The following is a 22,804-nucleotide window of genomic DNA, read 5'->3' on the forward strand; positions in this document are numbered from 1 at the left end:
TATATAATTATATTTATGTATATGTAAGTCATCGTGTATAATTTGACAGCTCATACGAATAATAATAATAATAATAAAAAAAAAAAAGGCAAGTACGAAAAGCAAGTGTGCAGTGGTGGCGGTCGCCCGCATCAGTCATTTTAGTCGTTAGTTCCTCCGGCTACCACACACGTATAGGTATAAAAAGCGATAAAACAACGATCCGACAGCTCACTCGTCAGTGGGCAATCGATACGTCAAAATCACTGATAACTGACAACAAGTGCACCGCGGAACGAGAGGGCTCATATCATTTTCAACGCCCTTTAATACTGGGTGCATACGTTATAGTACAAGTGTACTCAATACCAGGCAAACGTCTCACCCCCGAGCCGACCATATAGCATCGTCATATCAGCTGCAGTTTTACACGTTGCCGACTATTTGACAGGGGCCTGCATATATACATAATATCTGCACGTGTGCCCATCTCCACACGTTATCTCTCTCTCTCCCTCTCTCTCACTCGTGTACCAATTATAAGTGCTGGAGAGTGAGGGGGGGGGCTATACTGCACACACCCTCCACCTCCGCGAGTCCCCCGGCTGAGTATTATATACATCGTGTAACACGGAGCGCCGGGAGACGACGACGACGACGACGCTGCAGACGGACACTCACGCGCGCGCGAGAGGGAGAAGCACATCCCATCGGTCAGTTCGCTGCATCGGTCGATGGCTACAGGGACTGCGACGATGTTGCCACTGAGCAGCTCCGAGGTAAGGACAGCCCTGCAAGGGCCCATTGGCAGTAGCTGCAGCGCGACAGAGGACGACTGCAAGAACAACGAGCTGCAGGACGTGCAGTTCTTCGAGGGTGTGGAGAAGTTGCTGGAAATCTGGTTCACGAGCAGTGACGGCGGCGACAAGCAACGCGACCTCAGAAAAATACCCCGGTAAGCGGCACCAATCTTCATCCATCATTTATAATACACGACACTCGCTCCATATATGTTTTTTTTTCATTTTTTTTTTTTTTTTTTTTCTTTTTTTTTTTTGTGTTTCCTCGTTTGATTACATGTTCCGTCAAAGGGCTCGGGTCCTTTCTTTTTATTTTCCCAACCCGTACCAGCACTGACCTTGGCTTATTCTCTGATGATGTGCGTGCGCTCGTGATGCTCCGAAATCCCCGCGTGTGTGCGCGCGCGCGTGTGTCTGGCTGATGATTGCTCCGCTCTCGGGATTAATACTTACTCCGTAGGTACCACTTGTTTGTTTCCATCAAGTTATGTGTACCAAAACTACCCCTTTGACGCACATGTTTCAAGCGCTGTTTTTGTCGTTGTTCGTTGGCGGCTCCCCACGCGCGAGGAGTTTCACGTTTTGTGGCATGGATACGCGATTTCGGGGTTTCCCCGTTTCGATGATATATATACGTGCGTCACGCGTTGGGATCGTCTTTTGCCCTCGCGAAGGGCCGGGCACTTGTTTCCCGGAGCTGTGATCGATGAAGCGTCGGAGCTCGCTTTTTTAAAATCACCCAAAGTTTGTCACGTCGAACGTTACGGTACATTTGAAGCGTTAAAGAGCCATTTTTAGCGCTGGGGTTACCATTGCGTCTCGGAAAAACAAAAATATTGAAAACTTGCAACGCGAGAATCAAAGATCTGTGAAACAGGATGTCATCGTCACAACGAAATAACCATCTTTTACAACTTTAATGGTGCTACCAAATTATTTTCTTCATCGAATCTTGTTAAATTTTCTTGCTCGGCAAGTAGAACATTTCTCTCGAGTAAATTAACCGCTTTTCAGTCTTTTGGCACGTACGCAAAATATTTGTGTGCAAACACTAAACTCGGAGGTACTATTCATCACAATTGAGCTTGCAAGGGAAGTAACAAAGTATTTCTCAAACATTTTGTTGCCAATCTCATATTTAACAGCAGTGAAAGAAAAATATACATTCCATCAGCATTTAAGTGAATTTTTCGCATATCCAAACGTGTCCGACAAAGAAAACAGTCTTCATTTATTTGCGTCACGTCCACGTGTCAATTTTTCTGTACCTCACTTTAGCCAAACTGATCTTTCAAACTAGTTCAAATGTATACTTGGCAGCGTAATTCGACAGGGAAAATTTGATGATAAAAAAAAAAAAAAGTTATTTTTGATAAAAATGACGACACTTTCTTTCCAACTTGTTTTAATATTGCGTTATTTGAGGAAACAAGCAAATATGACTACTTTGCTTTTCCACTCAACATCAAAATTCTCAAGTGGGAAATACACCATAGGCCAACGAGGATAAAATTACGATTGAGTTTTGTGATTCATAACATGATTCACAAGTTTTGCTTTTGTATGACACATTGCGCAGCTTATTTAATGAAATTTTAAAGGATGCAAGTATTTTTTCTGCTCTACAAATGCAAAAGTCTCGAGCGATTTTCTTCCCAAACCCCGAGGTATCGTTAGCACATTGGTAAAAAGAAAAAATGGCTCGAAATCCCTTGCTTTTCCACTCTTGAGCTTTTCAAGGCTGCAGAGGTCCTGTCGACATTTACTTTTACGCCAAGTCGCTTGAAAAAAAAAAACACACGAGCAGGGGGTGATCACGCGAGCCCAGAGTGATTTTTCCTTCAACGTTCCTCGAAATTATTTTTTTTCCCCTCCCCGCGTAATAATATACATCCACCAACTTTTCTCGTCCTCTAAATGTGTAGGTATTAGTTTGCTCGCGCGCCCCAAATAGCTCCCACGAGCCGTGACGTAGGCTGTCGCAGCCGCTTAACTTCCCCGTTCGCTGACCACGCACATATATATAAGTATAATGTACAGCTATAGGTTTACGTATATACATGCATCATGATAATTGTTATGCTGCGGTGCGCGGGTCAATTCCGTTTCAGCTGATACCGGTATTGCTAATCGATTTCTTATTTATAGAATTTTGCTCTTGAACTGTACGTGGTTTCTATCAACACGTTCAGTTTTTTCGTTATGCCTCTACTTATTTAAAAAATTTGCTCGATCGTAGATAACTTTAACGATACGTCGCGCTTAAGTTAAGTGGCGAAAAATAAAAATGGCAAAAAATTTCACGCTTATCCTTACTGATCGCTATATCTTACACGCCAATAAATCATTTTCTTTGTTTTTTACACGCAGATTGTACGAATAAACGTTTATTTGTTTGCTCGTTTTATTCCCTAATGAAAAAAAGTGGTCCCACAAGCAATAAATTACACGTTGGCATTTTTCGTTACTTGTCATTTTTATCGTCTCTTTTAGTCTATGCTTATACATATACTTTTAAATCGAATCCAAGTCTGAAAGAAATAAAATTTACTGTTTAAACAACCATGAAATCGTTTAAACTATGCCAATTGATAACTCTTCAAAGATTATTGTGTAGGAGTTATTGTAAAATTTTCATGATAAAATTAATGTTAATGTTATCAAAGAAAATGTTTCAAAGTTCCGTCATCTTCAGAATTCCCGGTATTTATTGGGATATCATGACTGAACGTATTTTTATTAAAATGTATATATTTATTTATTTATAATATTTTTTTTATGAACCATAAACATAAGTGGCTCGGAGAAAAAAAAAATTCTTTCTCTTTCCTTTGAAACTCGGTGGTGAACGCGTGGAAAATTTTTTCTTCCGCTAATATCAGGTGAAAAAAGAATTTATCTATACCCAGCCCAATCGTTTGACGATAACGTGAGTTTTACGGACTAGATAGGCATTTTACAGGAGTAGTTATGCACTTGATTGTTCTGGTGAAAAATTTTACGGTGCGTTGGTGTCCGAAAAAATACCTTCATCTCCAATCGTTAATATATCATTATGTGTGTACAACGTATTAATACAATCAGTCGTGAAAAACGAAAAAAATCGGGGAATACGTTTGGTATGCCGCGGCACACAAGATAATAATACTATTTAAAGACGGGAGAACACGATAATCACATGCTGTAAAACAAACAGCCGGTAACTCTCGCCTAATGGTTTTAAAATTGCACATACCTCCGAAATTATTTTTCACCCGTATTCCTCAAATTTTACGTTATCTCTGCCAGCTTAAAACCGACGCTAACCGTTCGGACATGGCGCCAAGATATGATTATCCAGACGTTTTTTTCTTCTTTTCTTTTCTTCAACTTTTGATGCTCCCGCTTGAAAAAATAAAGAAAAGCCCGAGTATAACACGCGCTTTGTCGCAACGACGATTAATATCCCTAGCACGCGTGTATCAAGTACAACGCGATGCTCGCAAAAGTACGATTAATCGTCGAGACTCGCGATACAAAGACAAAATAATATTATACAGTACAAGCATGAACGTGCTCTCTTTCTCTTATGTCCCACACGACGCCAAAGTCTCCCTCTTATCCCTCATGTAATACCTTCGCCGTCTCTGATCGATAATTCGCAGTGTGAGCCTTTTTTTTTTCCTTTTCATTGTGCGGCGCACTTTGCCCACGTCGATTGCAGCATGAATATGTTTTTTCACTTTTCTCGGGTCACGCGACAATTTACACGAAAGGAAAAAAAAAAAAAAAAAAAAAAAAAATGGCACAAGGAGCTCATTCCGATGTCCCTCTCGTTTTACCGATCATTATAGTTTCTAATAAGTTTGCATCTTATCTCCCATGTACAATGGAGTATACACCCTCGCCGATAGAGATCTGCTTTTCTTTTTGCGGGTATCGCGCGTGATGATCGTTAATCAGCAACAGTCTATACTCGATCCAAGAAATCGATCACTAGACGTATTTTTATAAACGTACCTGTAAGTAACACCGATTACGCGGAAAAGTGCCGTCACGGGATTTCACCACTGTACGTGGTTTGTGTACACGAGCGATTTATTCACTTTCATGAAACGTATACTAATGCAAATGTTTTCTCTTGGCTTGATTGCAGACAAAAATGGGAAAATCTGCTGAAGATCGTGCGCTGTGAAATCATCAGCTTCAGTCGGAACGACACGGTCGATGCCTACGTGTTGAGGTGAGCGACAACAATCTACTTTCATCATTTTCATCAACGATCGATGCATCTAACAACAATCGCATCGTGTTACACGGCACTCTGATACATAAGGAAAAAAAAAAAGAAATATTATAACGCTTAGAGTGCCAACAGTACCCGGGTTAGCATTTCTTCGACCTTGACAATCAATAACAACCCGAGCTTATACCTTTACTACAACCTATGTACTGTAAGCTCAACTGAACTTATAGACGAAATTTCCGACTTGCATGTCTACTGTTGTGGCCTTGGCGAGCTTTTCGCAAGCATACACACACACACACACACACATGAGCATAGGTGTTTCACACGCGTACCTAGTAGGCTTCTCTTTCTCCCGGAAATGTGATCCTACGATACATTTTTAAGGTATTCCTTTCAACGTTTGAGTACATCACGTAAATCTGCGATGTTTAACCGAGTGATTTTATCATCCGAATATTATATTGTTGGTATTTCGGCGCGTTCCTCTATAATTTCTGTAATCATCTCAAAAACAAATTGTGATTAAAACACGAGTTAAATCATACTTGAAAAAAAAAAAAAAAATTTAGTTTTAAAAGTTACGACGGTGACGAGCGGCGTGTAGCTTTAAATCATGTGCAATGTAACGTCCCGATGAGCGGTAGTTGACGATAAAAATCCAGACTGTAAAAGTCACGATAAGCACGTGGATTTCCCGTGAAAGTACTTGCGCGAGTATATCGGCTTTCATTGTGATAAGTTTTTTTTTTTCTTCCCCTGTCGTACCTCGTTCCCTCGATCGATTTTTGTTTTTTTTTTTGTTTTATTTTTTCTTTTGCAGTGACGCGTGGACTTGCAAAATATTATTTTGTTTAATCACACTACAAGTGTAACTGTCATCACATTGGTGCAGTTAAAATAACAAGCGAAAGCAGTTATTGAGGAAAAAATAGCGCATCGACAAAGACACGTACTTTTCGCGCTGAGGCAGATACCGTGTACGAGTTTGTTGTATTATTTTTTGCCTCTTAACAATCGGATGATGATACATTTTTCGATTGCGCGATACTTCCAGCTGCCAACGTGGTCGCACGTGCACCCGTATCGTATAAACATGTAACATTGCAGTAATTGTGTCGCTTGGTCAGCGCAAAAAAAGTTTTTTTTCAAGGCTTGAGGCAAGAGAGGGCCTTTTCAGATTTTACTGCAGCAGGAGAGAGAGGGGAAAGAGAGATGTTCAATATCACGAAGATTTTATTGAAATTGTCAAAAATGCATGCCCAAAGAATTCGCGTTGTGCAAACCGTACAAAAAAAAGTAATCAGTGTATACGTGCACTCGGTTGTGTTCGATCAAGGGTTGCACTCAATTAGCCTCATATCTACGTGAAGATAGACTTTTTTCTTTTTTTTTTTTCTTTATCATTCACATAGTGTATTGACCTTTTATTGGAGTATACATCTATATACACTCTTCTTTATTTAACATACGGATTGCCTTAAAACACACATCTCGATTCGGTGCTGTAGTTAATTTTGTTTTCACGTACACACACCGTGTAAGTATTTCCGAGAGCTCCTTTTATCACTGTATCGTACTTCTGTTTTTCTTTTATGTAATCGCTTTCTTTTTTTTCTTGGCTTTGACGTACAAATCATTTGACAACCTTGAACCTCGTACGGTATCGCGGATTGTTTTTCGGCCTATTTGAACACATGAAAGGGCTCTTGTACGGCTCTGTGTATCGCTCAGTCAATTTGTAACAAAATTGAATATTTTAACGAGAATCTCGTTCAACCGGTGTCGTTTTGCATCGGTTAAATAGGTGGGAAAATTAAAAAAATAATTTCACAACGATTACAATACGTATATACGATTTACGAGGGTATAGCCATGATAAATTTGTTAAGGATGGGTTTCGAAAGTTTCTACGTATAGAAAAATTGTAACATTTTAATTTATAGCCGGTGACATGAATTCCCAAATAAAAGTGAAATAGCATACCCAGCCGAGGAGCAGGTATGGAGGTTGAAATTGGAAGGTACGTGTGTGTGTGGGGGGGAAGGGACAGACAGACGAGTTTGCACAGGTTTCGCATTATCTTTCTTTCGACATCGTAGCTCAAAGATCGTGCCCGTAAAACGCGCATTCCAAAGATATTTGGGACGACAAACACCGAGAAAAAAAAAAAAAAAAAAAAGATCAATCTCACACTAATGCTTTGAGTAAAAAATGTATACCATGTGCTTTCACTGCAGTAATTATTACTCCTCCCAATAATACATTTTACTATTTGGGCCGTAAATGTTACACTATTCATCGACTCGCTCTTTTATTTCATGCATATGTACAAAATGTAAACTCTTACTTAGTTTGCACACACACACACACACACACACACGCCGGGGATAGTTATTGTGTACTTATTACCACTCTACACTTGGTATACACGAATTTCTCAAACGAGAGAATACCAGGCATATTCATAGATTTAGAAGAGTATTTTTTTTTTTTTTTTTTTTAATTTCTCTAGGTAAATCAGTTTGAGTACACGAGAATTAATGTAGCGAGCTTTTCATTCGAGCCGGCCTTTATTTATTGTGCGGTAATGCAAGCCGACGCGACCGGCATTTGCATATAAGCCCGCGACTAGACTATCTATTAGAGTCACGTGCATTACAACAATGTGTAGTCGTGTATATATATACAAACAACTATATCTGTATATTATAGTTACTCAAGGGTGCGCGCACTTGAACTTGAATGGCTTTTCATATTGTAGCGGTGCTAATGCCAATGCTTTCATCGACACGCCGCGCACGTTAGTGCGCGCACGTGTGACGCAATCTGCTACCGATTCCGCGCGTATGGGCGCGCGTTTCACTCACTCGTACAAGTATATACCTGTGTAAATACATAAAAAAGGTTGATGGTTAACACCGGCGTATATGGCATTGGGTGCCAATGATATCGGACGATAAGGGTACACACCTATACTATTCAAAAAGCGAGACACGCCGTTGTTGTCGCAGATACATCGAGATATTAATTATCATGTACACTCGCGTGATTTCAGCTTAAGTTTGACGTTTTTTGTTTCGTACGAGGTTTAATTTCATTTGATTCAAGCGCCAGATCGGTGAAGCTTCGGTTTGCTCTTTTTTTTTTTTTTTTTTTTTTAATCTGAACCGGTGAGTGCCAATTACATTATCAAGTTAATGATCTTGAATGATGCAGAGTCAGTGATACTTTGAGTGCACTGTTTATCCTTGCCATCAAGATTTTTATTGTGTTCCTTACTTACTGCGTGGCTATTTTTTCATTTATCGATACCGTATACTTAACTGGAAAATCTGCGCAGTTCAAAACTTTTGCGTTTCGCGTGATGTCTCGAGAACCACTTGGAAGTTAGAAAAATGTAAAAGTTCTTAAAAGTCTCTTGCGACAGACAGTCGCGAGATAACGTGGCTTTGATCATATTAAGTAGAATTAGGTCAATTTCAAGTTTTCAAAATCTATTTTTTTTCTTTTTTTTTTTTTTTTTTTCAATCGAGGGGCTTCCTTATTAATTTGTACTCCTCAATCTCGTTTCGAGATCAATCAACCGATTATTTTTTATCTTTACAGCAGAGAGCATTCATCTTTATTTATTTAACTTTCAAATTTTAATGCTTTCGGCATGTTTTTCTTTCACACTGACAGTGCTTTTTCATTTTTTTTTTTCCGGTTTGTCTTTCCATTCCATTCGAATTAAATTAACCACGTGGTCATGCTGTTCTGACTAATTAGACAACGAATATAGATAGGCTTCAGTCACGTGACGGCCAATCTATCGAGATATGATTAAGTCACTTCTAAAGCTGTCAGCATTCGTTGGTGATACTTTTAACGAAAGATTACGATAAAAACTTGAAATAATGTAATCTAATACAATTAATAATTTTTTTTTTTTTTAAGTATAAAAAAATGTTTAATTGGCGTCCTGCCCTAATATGCTCACTTTAATATTTGATTGCCATCTACGATCAAATTAGCAAAATTTCAGGCTTTAACAACTGTATAGTCAAGGCAACTTGGCGTCATGTATTGCCAACCTACCTTTTTCCACCCCTTAGATATTTATGCATTTGCGGTGATCATTCATTAATCTCCGATGATTCTTGAAAAACAAAATTGACGTAAGATATATACATACATTTGTCGAGATATCGAGTTGATCTTGATTAAACTCGGCTATTCATCGGGTAATCTACACGTACTTCGAAAATCTCACGTGTTGAAAATGTGACCGCTGCATCAATGATTCTACCGTAAGGTCTTAAACGTTGCACTTTCTAACAGATAAAAATAACATGAAATTATTATGTAAAAGAAATCGAGATGAAAAAAAAACATAAGTTTGAGTCAGATAAGTAGTTGTGTCATGGGATTGAATGATTGGTTTTCATCGATAAACCTTTAATTATAAATTGAAAGAATCACGGTGATGATTTCCAGTTAGTATACAGGTCCTGCAGTAAAGTAACAGGTAACAGTGGGTAATAATGGGATCCGTCGACCGGCCGGAGATTCTCGAATCTTCGAAGCCCAATCGCGTGGTATATGAGGCCGTCCACCGCTGTAATATCCGAGTGGCCGGTAGTTCATGCTCGCCAGAAATAGAGTATCAGTAGTCTGCAGATTGGAGAAAAAAAAATTTCACGCCAAAGGGCATCGTATGTAATCGTGAGCTATTAGTTATCGCGTACAGTGCAGTAGATATAGGTATATAATTTATAGAACAAGTTGAAAAAAGGCGAGAGGCGTGACGTAGATTGTGCGCGTATCAGTAAAATATGTGTATACGGCCGGAGGGACTTGTCGGTTGTTAACAAATAACCCATCGTTTGGATCGTCAATTTAATTCACTTTCGCCCTCTCGTATGCTCAAGCACGGGTGGGAAGAAAAACTCACCGCCACCACCCGGTTGATGGACTCGTAAAGGTACGGATGTACATAAGTACAAAAATGTCCATGAATGCGGATGCGCTCGTACTTAGTGGAAAATCACAGGTATGATGGCGTGTTTCTCTACTCGAACGCTATCCTGCCCGATGATTTTCCACTTTTCTTTTTGCTCCTTGGCACGGAGGGGGGGGACTATTTTCCTTACATTATACCCCAATGGGTATTTATTTCGGCACCTCATCCGTAAATTTTTCTCTTTCATTTTGTTTGCTTCTTTTTACAACTGGCGACTTTCTAGTGATAAGAATCCATAGAGTTTTGTTTACTTGATTACAGGATGTTGCAAATATGCCGAGTATGGAACTTATATATATATATATATATATTCATAGGTGATGGTACACGTGTTTCGAGTTTTGTTTCCAGCTTGGTCAGCTTTGCGTCCAAATTTAATTTTTTTTTTCATTTGTTTTATTTATTCTACCCAAACGTGATTAAATATATAGAAGATCTTAGGTTGGACCACAAACTATTGATTAAGTAATCTATAATGGGTATACACAATATCGAAGACGTTTGTAAGTACAACAAAGAGATACAATTACGTGTAGCTAATATGGCAGATCAAGAAGAATGAGTTGGTTGAAAACTTTTAAAGAGTACATTTTTTATCAATTTCTTTGACCAAAATCCAGGTTGGATAAAAAATTGAACAGATAATTTTCATTTGTAATGAAAATTCGTATTTTATTAACAGATATGGGGTTCGATGTCTAATAACGGTTGTCTTTATCAATATTTCTTATAATAATCGTCATTCAGGTTATAAGGAGGTATCAGTCGATAAACTAATTTTTTTTAATCAAAACAACTGTGTATATATACCAGTGTTATTTTAAATAATCATTTATGCAGAGAGTAAAGTTCAAGGTTGAGAGAAAAAAAAAAAAAAAAAACTACTCAATTGTAAAATGTATACCAAGCACTTGTCGGCAACAAAGTTCTTGACATTCGATAACTTTGGTTAATTTTCTTAATGCCCGTGAGTTATGTCAAGATACGATTAATCGTAATTTTCGAGCGTGCGTTAATGTAAAGCTTCAAAAATTTTATATAACCGTTCAAAGCAAAATTCACACTCGATAATCATGCTTTTCTCCAAAGTCTCTTTACAATCATCGAACAAGTGTAGTCGTCTGTGCTTCTATACTTTTCTTCCGATATCGTATGTGATATGAAATTTCATAGAGCACATATCATGTACAAATTCATAACGGCTAAAATAAATCCAAGCTTTCAACTAGTCATCAGTAAGCGAGTACAGGGTACAGGTAAAAAAAACTCTAATGAAAAAGTCTCGAGGTTCATAGGTTGTCCCCCCAAAAATGCGAGGATCTTCATTTGGAATTAAAAAAATGTCTCGGGACTAATACTAAGTAATATTATTACACGGAGTGCTTGTCGGGTACAAATATGACATACGCCTGTAAGTATGGTACCTGTGACAAAAGCGCTAAAAGTACAGATGGTTGGAACGCACGTTTCACCACCGAAATAGATCTAGAGGGAGAGAACGAGAATAGTGCTGCAGTGTACAGTGCGATAAATACATCCGTATGCACATATGGATAGTATACACGTTATGTACGTACGCGTGAAAATATAGGTATTTTTCGCGCCTTGTACACTGTAAGAGCTCGGAGGGACAGAGAGAAGCCGGCACGATACGACGCCCCTGTATACGTAATTATGGTTGTAATCTCTCGTACTTTGCCGGCTTTCACGGTGTTTCGTGTGCGATGCGAGAGATTACGAAGGGATTGATTGTGTAACTTGAATAAATAAAGAAAGAGATAAGCGAGATTTTTTTCAAGTTAAAAAAAATCTTTTTTCATTTTTTTCGCTTAGAAATGCAGAGCTTAGTCGTTCGTGGTGGTGTCGAGGAATGTCAGATTTTTATCTTGTCGATTGTACTGTAACACTTATTTATAGTTTTCAAGCTCGAAAGGAAATTTTTTTTTTTTTTTTTTTTTTTTTTTCAACAACATAAGTATATTTTTGAATTTCAAAGTAAATAAAAAAAATTCAAGAGCTTTCTCGATTTACGTTTTGTTGTATGGGAGTAGGAACTTTAGTCGCAAGAATAAGTTATAGATGGACCGATGCATCTTATCGGCGCTTAGGCGTCCAGAGGCGACAATAGCCGTACTTACTGATTCCTCGGGAATACATGAATATGTTAGTTCACACATTCACGCGTATACCAAAGGTGGGCCGGTATCGTTGATGCAATTTCAAAACTATGTCTGTCAGATAAGTATTTTGGGGACTCATATCTACGTTTCGACACTTTCTACGAAGACCATCGGGCATGTAGATATACGCGTTCTGACGAATACCTGCTTCAAGAGTGATTCATACAATGTTCAAACAAAAATTAGTAGATTTATTGTTTCCACCTTTTTCATCATTATTATTATTATTTATTTTTTTTTTTACTATTACTCATCGGTTATTTGTGTTAACAAATTGCATGAAATTTATAGGCAACGCGGTTATCATATTATATTATATATAATATTATAAATAACAATAATCTGCGTCACCAAGTCAGATTTTCAAACGATTGGAGCAGTAAAGCATATATTCATAATGGAGTAAATCCTCCAGCACAAAGGAAGGTGATTACGCATGAAAAGGTGTGACGAGGCTAAATCAAATGTAACGTACAAAGATATTGTACTATGTACATGTTTGTGAACAAACATACTTTGACGAGAGGTCAGTACACTATACAATATGGAATGAAAAAAAAAAAAAAAAAAAATGCGTGGATTCAAGACGCGTGCTCGAAAGGTCAAAGTGCGCACCAGTCGATTGATTGCAACCGATAGGGATCTCTCTTTCTCCCTCTCTTGATTTTCAACTCTCAAGCTCCGCCGGACGAGTATAGCATGTTATCACCGGTGTGTGATGGCGATTCCCTCAATCATACGTCTGATAGACAGGCGTTTATTTTCAGACCTCGTAAAAGTGGGGGGGGGGGAATTCACATTGCACGTATAAATGTATTTAAACTGTACGTATATGATATATATGCAGCGAAAGATTAAAAAAAAAGGAATCTCCTATCGATCGGCGATCCGTCGCCCGGCTCTTGTTACTTTTACATGATCTTGCTCGTGACGTTTTATCGATCGCTCAGATTACTCCTTTGGTTTTTTTCTTTTCTACGCGAATATGCGCGCCGAAATCGTCGAGAGCTTGTACGACCCATCATATACATCGTATCAAGCAAAAGTGGTAACTCGAGCTGTCGACAGCGAGATCACACAAAGACAGAGTAACCGGAATACCCTGTGTAGCTCACTTCTAGGGCCGATGTGATGGCAAATATGCTCGAGTAACGGATACACTTGCTTGATAAGACTATTCTTTTTTTTTTTCTTTTTTCTTTTTCATCACGGAGCGCGAAACATTTCGACTTGGGAGCTATGTGAACTTGAAACAATAATGTCCCAGAGGTGATTGCCATCGCGTCAACAAGTTGCCTTGGGTTGTCCGAGCTTACACCTTATTTAGATAAATATGTTTTCCTTGGCCAGGGCTCGTGCGAGCACAACATAATATACTTGGAATATTCTGCAATTGTGCATGAACTTTCTCGTGTATCTATACACTGAATCTTAAATTTTTTTTTTCGCACAACGAGTAGCTTTTTCAGGCAATAAGAACTCGCTACATGTGTACAATTGTTTCACCATCGTGTACGTACAAATAGCAGATTTTATATTATTACGTTGATGAAAAAACATCATCTCAAAGGTGGATGCTATTCGCATTGAACGTAGCTGCTTTCTCGAATCGGCAAAAATTTCTACAGCTAGGGTTGACAGTTGCAGAATTAATAAACCATACCGAAGAATTCCGGATGACTCCGTAAATTGTACTACCTTTAATATTTTTCCTTTTTTTTTTATTTTGGTAACCAATTCATTCAGAGCGACTATTAGTGACAGATTTTTTTACAACATGTGGAGCAATTGCAGGAAAAAAAAATTTGGCAATTTTTTCGAGGAAAATTCAAGATCCTTACTGAATTGATTGAAAATAAAAAAAAAATAAAAAAATTAAAATTCTTATCGATACGAGTTATCGTGTAAACGGGGAGTTCGAGGTATCTGTTGCAAGAAAATGTAAAATTTGAAATCAATCACAATTTCAGTTAACAAGTTGATAAAAACAGAATTATCTTATTCAGAATGAAATGGCTAACCTGACTAATGTATAGAAGGTCAAAATTCCAAAATATCGTACAAATAGTACATATATATATATACATATATATATATACGTCTTGTTATCGATATAAGTAATTTTAGAATACAAACCTTTTGAAAATTCTGACTAAGAGTACTGGACATTAAATTTTTTTTTGTTTCTAACAATTTTTTTACTAAAAATTACGGAATTTCAACTTAAAAAAGATACCCGCATTTAAGACTTATTTTTCTTATCATGTTTGCTTCTCATTATTAGTGTAAAAAAAATAGTAAAAAAATTAGGAGATGAACGATTTTTGGGGCTCATTTCTCTTATCTTGCTCGTTATAGTTGATATTCGTAGAAAAGTGAATGATCGAACTAATGGTACTGCGCATCAGAAAAATCCTAAAACTAAAAACTCGAGTATTATTCGAAAGTTTCGAAATGTTTGGATCTACAGTAAATTGTAAAAAAAAAAAAAAATCGTTTCATTATTATTGAGAAATAATAACTTGAGGGTATTTTTAAATTTATTTCGTAAATAATGAGTTTTCCACGAAATTTTTCGATAAACGGTCCACGATTTACATGCCTTGAAGTTCATCATTAAATCGTTAACAGCCGGCGTGTGTAAATATCTGATCGCAACTATATTCAACCTCATTTGAAGCAAATCACTGACCATTAAAACGTTAATCATTCCTTGTCAATCAGCACATTATACAAATGAGAGTTTAATGCTTCGTGAGAACAATAATGCGGTAGCGTTTTTTATTGGTAAGACAATAAATAAAATGTCCATCATTTATCGCTTGTTTTTGAGCAAAGATTTAATTTTTAAGATCACGCTATTGGTAATAAATAATTGAACGTTGTATTAATTTGTTTGCAGCGAAAGCAGTATGTTTGTGTCGAAGCGCCGACTCATCCTGAAGACCTGCGGCACGACGACGCCTCTCCAGTGCCTGGAGCCTCTGTTGAACCTAGTCGAAAGTTACACCGGTTTCGACAAAGTTGAGGTATGCCATGCACCATTCCTACGTCGTATGAAAACTTTGTTTGGTTGAATTATCATCCAAAGAGACGCTGGCAAAAATATTGCTTATCGCTCGCGGTAAAAAAAAAGCTCCCAACAGCCGTACATGCACACACCGAGAGAAAAAAAAAAAAAAAAAATTATACAGCAATTCCAGCAAAAATTACAACTCCGCACAGTTAATCGGATGAAAGTTGGCAAAAAAGGGAAAAGTTATCGTTTTTAATGGTAATAATTATTGTTTTGTACTTAAAATTGTAGTTTGAATGGTAAAAATTGTGGTTAGAACAATAAAAATTACCATGCTGGAACAGCAAACCTTAAAATGATCGGTTGATACATTTTAACCATAATTTTTACTGTTAAAACAAATAATAATGTTTTATTGTTTTCTGCCAGCTTGCATACAAGTTACTGTGCGGACTGGTAATTTTTGCTGGAATTTCTCGACAATTTTCATTATTTTTTTTTTGGCACACTGGCATAAATTATTCAACGGTAGGTATATATATACACACGTATACCATAAACATCGAATGAAAATGGCACGGCAACGAGGAGAGCTTTAAAGCTCAGATTCTTCCTAATCCGTCCCTTTAAAAGAATCCGGCTTAAAGCTCATAGCATACCTACACAACAGCGTCTCGAGCGAGCTCGCGAATCGATACCACTCGGGCACCCTCCGTACAGTGCAGGTATATTACACATATACGTATACGTGTGCATGATATACGCGTTCCTTTTCTAAGGAGGCGTCCTTAACTTACGTCCAGCAATTTCTAAAAACAAAAAGCCACCATCAGCGCAAACGAGCCTGTTTGCCCGACTATTTTTAGCGCCCTTCCGCGTCGTCGTGGAAGAGGGATGGAATGTTTGCCCCCTGCAACCAAAAAAAAAACAGCCAAAAGTCGCGGATCTCCGTGATATACACTTTACCTGCATCGTGAGTGTGTGTGGACACGTGCGTCATGTTTTCCGCGTATAGAAAAGTTTTTGCGAACATTATTGTCGATCGCGATATGGGGGGGGGGGGGCGAAAAGTGCCTTTCGATGGATTTCGGCGCCTGTGAGCCAAAGGGGGTGCGTCGGGGATTGTTGACGCGAGCCCCGAGGTTGTAGCTGGATGTTGCGCAGTTGGGAGCTTTCCTCGGGAAAATTCGCGTTTCCCCGTTCCGACAAGGGGTAGGAGGCGGGGCTTGTATAAGCTATGTACAACTTGACCTAGTGCATATGGATAAATACGATACGACCTATAGGTACATGTGTACGCAGCAGGGGCTCCTCCTCTTCCCGCCCCTCGCGACGCGCGTGAGAGAAAATAAAAGGAAAACGTAAGTAAAACGAGCGTGTTTTCTTCCAACTTTGCTCTCTCTCTTTCTCTCCTTTCTTTTTTTTTCAACTTTATCGATTCTCCTAGTAATCCTGAAGACTCTCTTCGTATAATACGTTGATACGTACATAGGTGGTACTTGTTTCAGCCGGCGGGACTTTTTTTTTTTTTTTTTTTTTTTTTTGCTTCGTCTTTTTTGACATTGTTTGACGCGCTTTTGATGATTTTGTGCACTTGCAAGAATCATTCGGACCGGGTACTCTGAACAAAACACCTATAGACACGTATGTTGAGTTGTTTTTTTTTTTTTTTTTTTTTTTTTTACATTAGATATTTTTACGAGCTCAAAGTGATTAACGATCGTTTGCTCACTCTCGTTTATTCTACCGGTCGTGAGAGTTCGTATGTACACTCCGGAGGTATGAAATTGTAGATAAGTATACAAGTATGGCTCAAGCGCGACTATACGTTTGCACGAAATAATGTTATTGTCTTAGTTTATTGCTGGAAACAAACAAATTTCAATGCGACACGAGTGTTTTTTGGCTTCACAATAGATCTTTGACAACGACTCGTAAATCACGGATAATACGATGTACCCTAACTTTTTATCCAGCTGATTTGGGGAAAACAAAAATTACGCTCGCATCGACGTTTACGAAACGACACTTCCGAAAGATAGTCAATTTCCGCAAAATCTTGGGCTCATCTCCTCGCTCTGCCCCTTTGTAGTTTTTATTCTCTCCCCTTCGTACGTATACGTATAATAATAATATTTGTTTCTTGTTTTTCGTTCTTGCGCGTCAAGATGAAATTTTTACCAATAGATCACACGTGCGCGAGCTCTGATGCTTACAAAACGTTGACGAAACTATAGTCAATTAAGTGTACAAATGGTGGACACTTGTAAAATGTCATGTTATTTGACAACTAATTAATTTTTTTTTTTTTCCTTCGAACCCCTACAGGACCTGTTCTATTCGCGCAAAAACTACAAGCGACCGGAACTACAGATATCGCCGCATCAGGCCTTCGAGGACGAAGTCACGCTGCTGGACACCTTCTTCCCTGGTGAGTGTCATCACGTACGTGTGTACATTAGCATGATTTTTCGTATCGATGAAAATTCAGCGTACGTGACAAAATTGACGAGCCCCTTGTTGTAAAATGTCAAATGGCTCCGAAACATTACCTTGGTTTCGTTAATTCGTTTCACGCAATTCTAATCGTGACAGTTATCGCTGTAAATTAAAAAAAAAAAAAATCGATTCTGCCTATCTCTCTCTCTTACGCACCGGTCGAAGAATTTTCCATCGTCGCGCGCGCGTGGAAAGTGTATTTTGAGAAATGCCGTCCACACGCCGCACACGCGTGAGCTACGCAATAATCTCTCCTGTTCTTATCTCGGCTCGTTGTTACACGCTCGTGTGTATAATATACAGCGCAACGTGCATCCCCATTTTGTTACTTAATTACTACACCATATTAATTATATAAGAGTATTTTGAGGACGGAAAATTATTTTACAAAATGTTCAACACCAAAGATACGAGTAATGCCAATATTAATAATGTTACAATCAGATGGGGAGGCTTACTGTCTGGGCGCCGAGGACAACGACTGCTGGTACCTGTACACGCTGAACCGCGACAAGCCGGCCCGGCCAATCATCAACGAGGACCAGCGCGAGCCGGACCAGACCCTCGAAGTCCTTATGACGCACCTCGACCCCCAGGTCATGGCCATCTTTACTCGGGACGTGTGCTCCTCGGCGGCCGAGGCCACCCAAAAGTCCGGCATCGACAAGCTCATTCCCAGCATGACCATCGATGACTTTCTCTTTGAGCCGTGCGGCTACTCCATGAACGGGGTCGCCAAGAACGTGAGTGTATAACTTTTTTAAATGGCCGCAGTTGTTTTTCGTAAGACTAATCGTTTGTTTATTTTTAAAATTTTTTTTCTTAGGGTAGCTACATGACCATTCATATAACCCCGGAGCCGGATTTTTCGTACGTTTCCTTCGAGAGCAACATCCCGGAGTCGTCGTACGAGGAGGTGATCGAGCGCGTGCTCAAGACCTTTAAGCCGGGCAAGTTCGTGGTTACCATATTTGCGAATAAGGATTCCTTGGCGGCCGACGCGCCGCGCGAGCTCGAGCAGACCGAGGTCGGGTTCGGCTTTGAGGACGACTTTGTGCGCAACGACGTCCAGTACTGTCGCTTCAAGAATTACGATCTTACCTGCGCCTTCTACTCCAAGTTTCCGAGCTGAGGGTTCATGGACGCCTCGTCGGCGCGGGCCAGCTGTAGCGCCGACGAGGCAACACTCTTGCCCCTTTCCTTCTCCTCTCTTCCTCCCTCCCACTACCTTCAAACCTTTCCCCGTTTACTTACCACCTTCTCCCTCGTTAATAAAAACCACCACCACAACAACAACAACAACGACCACCAACATTGCAACTACAATCGCAACAGCGATAACAATAACAACAACAACAACAACAACAACAACAGTACTAATAGCAACAACAGCGTCAATCACCGGCTCTTCGGTTGTAACGGTAGCGTGAGCAGTGCACAGATTACAGGTGACAGCGCTAGCAGGGAACCGGAGCTCGCCGTCGCTACGAGCTGTCAATCACTCGGTAATCTCGGTCGTTCAACGACCAACGATGACGGCTCCACCAAGAGCTCGGATAAGGAGAACGGCGGTAGTTCTAGCAGCCGCTCGACCTCCTCGCCACAGCTGATGAGCCGCTCGAAGGTTTACCGGAGAGCCTCGCTCAAGTCTCTCACGAGTCTCAGCAGCACCACCTCGCAGCCAGCGCAGTCTAGGATCGTCAGGTTGGGCCGTGTCAAGATCGCGGACAAGCGGGGGACACCGCTCGACCATATAGCCAAGATAAGTAACACCGGCAGCAACAACAGCGCTTTCGGGGATAAAAAGGTTCCGTGTCAAGCATTCTCCCAGCCGGTGCATCGGTCGCCCGATGATGACTCTAGCCTTTGTTCCAAGAGCAAGAAGGAAAACTCGAATGGAGTATTGCAGCAGGTCGAACAGCAGCAGCTGCAAGAAGAGGAGAAGCAGCAACAACAACAGTCCAAGGGTAAGAGCTGCAGCAGCTTCTTGCCGATTCTGTCGTTGATACCGAACATGGTGATAAGCTTCCAGTACCCAAGCCCCAAGATGAAGTTCTCCTGGTGGAGGAATAAGATATCGTGAAGGCACGCCTAGAGGAGCCAAAGCTGAAGACTACCTCGTTGGGGTGGCTTCTTCCCTCTAATGAGGTACGGCTGTGACGGCTGTATTTTTGATGTTGCATTTTATTCACGGATGACGGATGATGAATTTTGTTTTTCTCACTTTTCATTTATTCGAGTCCATTACTTATGTCGAGCGAGAAACAAACGAGAACTAGAGATATGCACTGCTGTCTTGTGTTAACGTGCTGTCTCTCAGTTTTCATTAAATTCAGTACCCGAACGTTGAAAAATACAATTCCCATTATAAATGCATGAGCCTATAATGGTGTTAATAAAGCATGTAAAAAAAAAAAAAAAAAAAAAAAAAGATTGTTTAGCAAAGAAAAGTAATGAATAAAATCAACAATACGTAATGTTATTGTAGCTCCGTTAATCGTTGCTATAAAATAACCAAAATCCCAGCTTATACGTCGTCTAATCTGTGTAGAGAGAAATTATTAAAAAAAAAAAAAAAAAAAAAAAAAAAAAAAATATGTGTCTATATGTCATCTCAAATTATTGTCGTCGTCCTTTGTATGCGATAATATGTTCATTGTCTGTACTGAAAGTGTCGTCCCGATGGACGATGTATTATCTTGCATGCCAACGTAGTAGAGGATCTTACTAATTTAAATTACTTGTGTATTGAATGGCTGCAAAGACACATCGTTCGTTCAAGTATTGGCGATCGCAAGACGGTAAAACGCAGCGGTGACAACTTTACGAAGGTGCCTAAGGCAACTAAACTGCTACGTTTTCATCGTTTTATGTATCAAAAATTTTACCATTCGAAATAGCATTGTAAAAAATCATTCGTGTCGTCTTTTGTCTAAAAAATGTTTAAAAAAAATAACGTATCTCTTTTATCTTGCAATCGCCAAACATTATCTTGTACTTTCTGCAACAATATTGTAAATATCCAAATTCAAAAGTTTACACATGGAGTTCGTTAGACATCAAAAGAAGAAATTCTTTTTTTACTGCATTTGAAAATTCGAAAATTTTAAAAGATTCGATTGTATTTTATTGATTAATGTTTAGCATGAATAGTCATTAAAAAATGATGACCATTCAATTTTAAGAAGAAATAGACCTAGTAGTACATTTAATAAAACTATCTATATTAAAGAGCATTCCACAGAACTGAAAATATCTCCGGTTTGAGTAATTGTACATCTAATTGTTACAAGGAGATATATTACATTTATAGACACTATTTATAACGCTCAGTGTATGTATGTATATATAATGTATACATCTTGTACGAAATCATCTTTATTTCACATAAAGATGATGAATATCGTCGCGTAACATCAAATTTTAATGCACAAATTCATTTTTAATTCTATTCTCGTTTCATTGTTTCGATGAATGAAAATCTTTTCGTTTTAACAACGTAAGGAGATTTCTATCAATGTATCTTTTTAAAGTAAACTGTCGATACAATATAATGTTAAATACGAAAATTTGGAATATTCCTTGACAGTCAATGATTAATACTAGCAATGAAGTTAACAAAAATTTTACAAGTCACTTCAAAATTACAAAGATATGATTTAAATAAAAAATTACAGTAGAATAGATTTAATCATTTTTCCCACGTAACAACCATCAAGCAAGAAAAGAAACTATCAACCATCAGCGACTTTAGTAGCATAGCGAGATTCGACTGTGCCCATAAAACTAAACACATAAGAATACCATGTGAATCGTGTCAATCGAATTTAAGGAGGTAGGAAGTAGTAAACGTACTGTCCTATTGTACAGTTTTGATGTTTCACTGAAAAACTATATAGTATAGAATTTTTACCTGTTTGCGAAACACAAACGAAAAATTAGTATCCAAGAGGAGAAAATTTTTTAAAAACCTTCGTACAAACGAGCATTTTTTTTTTTAAATTCCAAATATTCATCTTTTTTTGAGAATGTTTATTTTTTATTTCTTGAACAATAAAAAACTTTGTGAAACACTTTATTTCTCGTCATCATTTCCCTTCTTTTATTTTTTGACGCCCAAGCCGCATGACCATTATTTATTTAATTATGAATTTTTCATCAAATGCTAAAATGGCACACCTGATGATTAATGGTGCTATTTAAGGATTATCATTCAAGGTTTACACATTTACTTGTCAAAAAACGCTTCATGAATTAAAACTAATAAAAGCAGTGTATATTATTAATATATGTGTAAAACGTGTGTTTACAAGCAGAGCTGGACAAAGGTGGGTTCCTTAAATCTTTAACATACTTGAGGGATGAAAATAAAAAAAATTCCGATTCTTTGAATTATTTAATCCCTAAGCAACGTCTTAGGACGGGCTAATAATAAAATATTGAAAATGAAAACCAAACAAAATTTTTTTATCGCACTTTGATTTTTTGTAATGTTCTTGCAAAGCACAAAGCATTGTAATAGATGAATATACTACTTATTAGCATCGTTCGAAATTTTAAATCCGAACGGTGCTGGTCTTACTACACGAGGTGTCGTATGGTGTAAGCAATTTAAAATTGACTGATTGCCAAAAAAGAGGTAATAAAAAGTCGATGTTTTTTATGAGTAAAATCTCAGCTCTGCTTAATTGTGAATTATTCGTATCTACAAAGAAAAAAAATCATATTAATTGTATCTGTTTTAGATTTAACTGTTGCATGAAAGTTGGTCTTACTTGTGTACACAATGTATCTATTTGTTAAATTAAAAAAAAAAAAAAAAAAAAAAATGATTGTAAAAATGTAGAAATTGACATCTACATTAATTATTTCAGTTCACATTCGTATAGTATATTTCAGCAGCCATTCGATAAAATGTTATTTATAGTGATACAATTTTATCATGTTACAAAATAATTTTAAAAACTGTTTAAAGGCGACTGTTAGATATGCTCTGTAACCGTAAAAATAATGTATTGTACGTACATTAAAAAAACAAAAATATCATAAGGATAAAAAATTTTACTATATTTTGGCAGGGCCAAGTAAACACGCGAGAAA

The 22,804-nt window shown here is 38.3% G+C and overlaps 2 protein-coding genes across 2 annotated transcripts; both read left to right on the forward strand.

Moving 5' to 3' along the window:
- Positions 1–19,007, forward strand: SamDC (S-adenosylmethionine decarboxylase). The gene is made up of 6 exons (XM_014354492.3): positions 1–934; positions 4,915–5,001; positions 15,092–15,218; positions 17,534–17,636; positions 18,149–18,447; positions 18,531–19,007. Exons 1-6 carry the CDS (start codon positions 714–716, stop codon positions 18,834–18,836), a joined length of 1,143 nt encoding a protein of 380 aa, XP_014209978.1. The 5' UTR covers positions 1–713; the 3' UTR covers positions 18,837–19,007.
- Positions 18,843–22,545, forward strand: LOC106640322 (uncharacterized). Its single transcript, XM_014354322.3, has one exon. The coding sequence runs from the start codon at positions 18,843–18,845 to the stop codon at positions 19,785–19,787; it is 945 nt and encodes a 314-aa protein (XP_014209808.2). The 3' UTR covers positions 19,788–22,545.
- Positions 22,546–22,804: the final 259 nt, after the last annotated feature.

This window comes from Copidosoma floridanum, unplaced genomic scaffold (assembly GCF_036245765.1).
Source record: "Copidosoma floridanum isolate Cflo_tuat_1 unplaced genomic scaffold, Cflo_Japanese_pri ptg000001l, whole genome shotgun sequence".
Lineage (NCBI taxonomy): Eukaryota > Metazoa > Arthropoda > Insecta > Hymenoptera > Encyrtidae > Copidosoma > Copidosoma floridanum.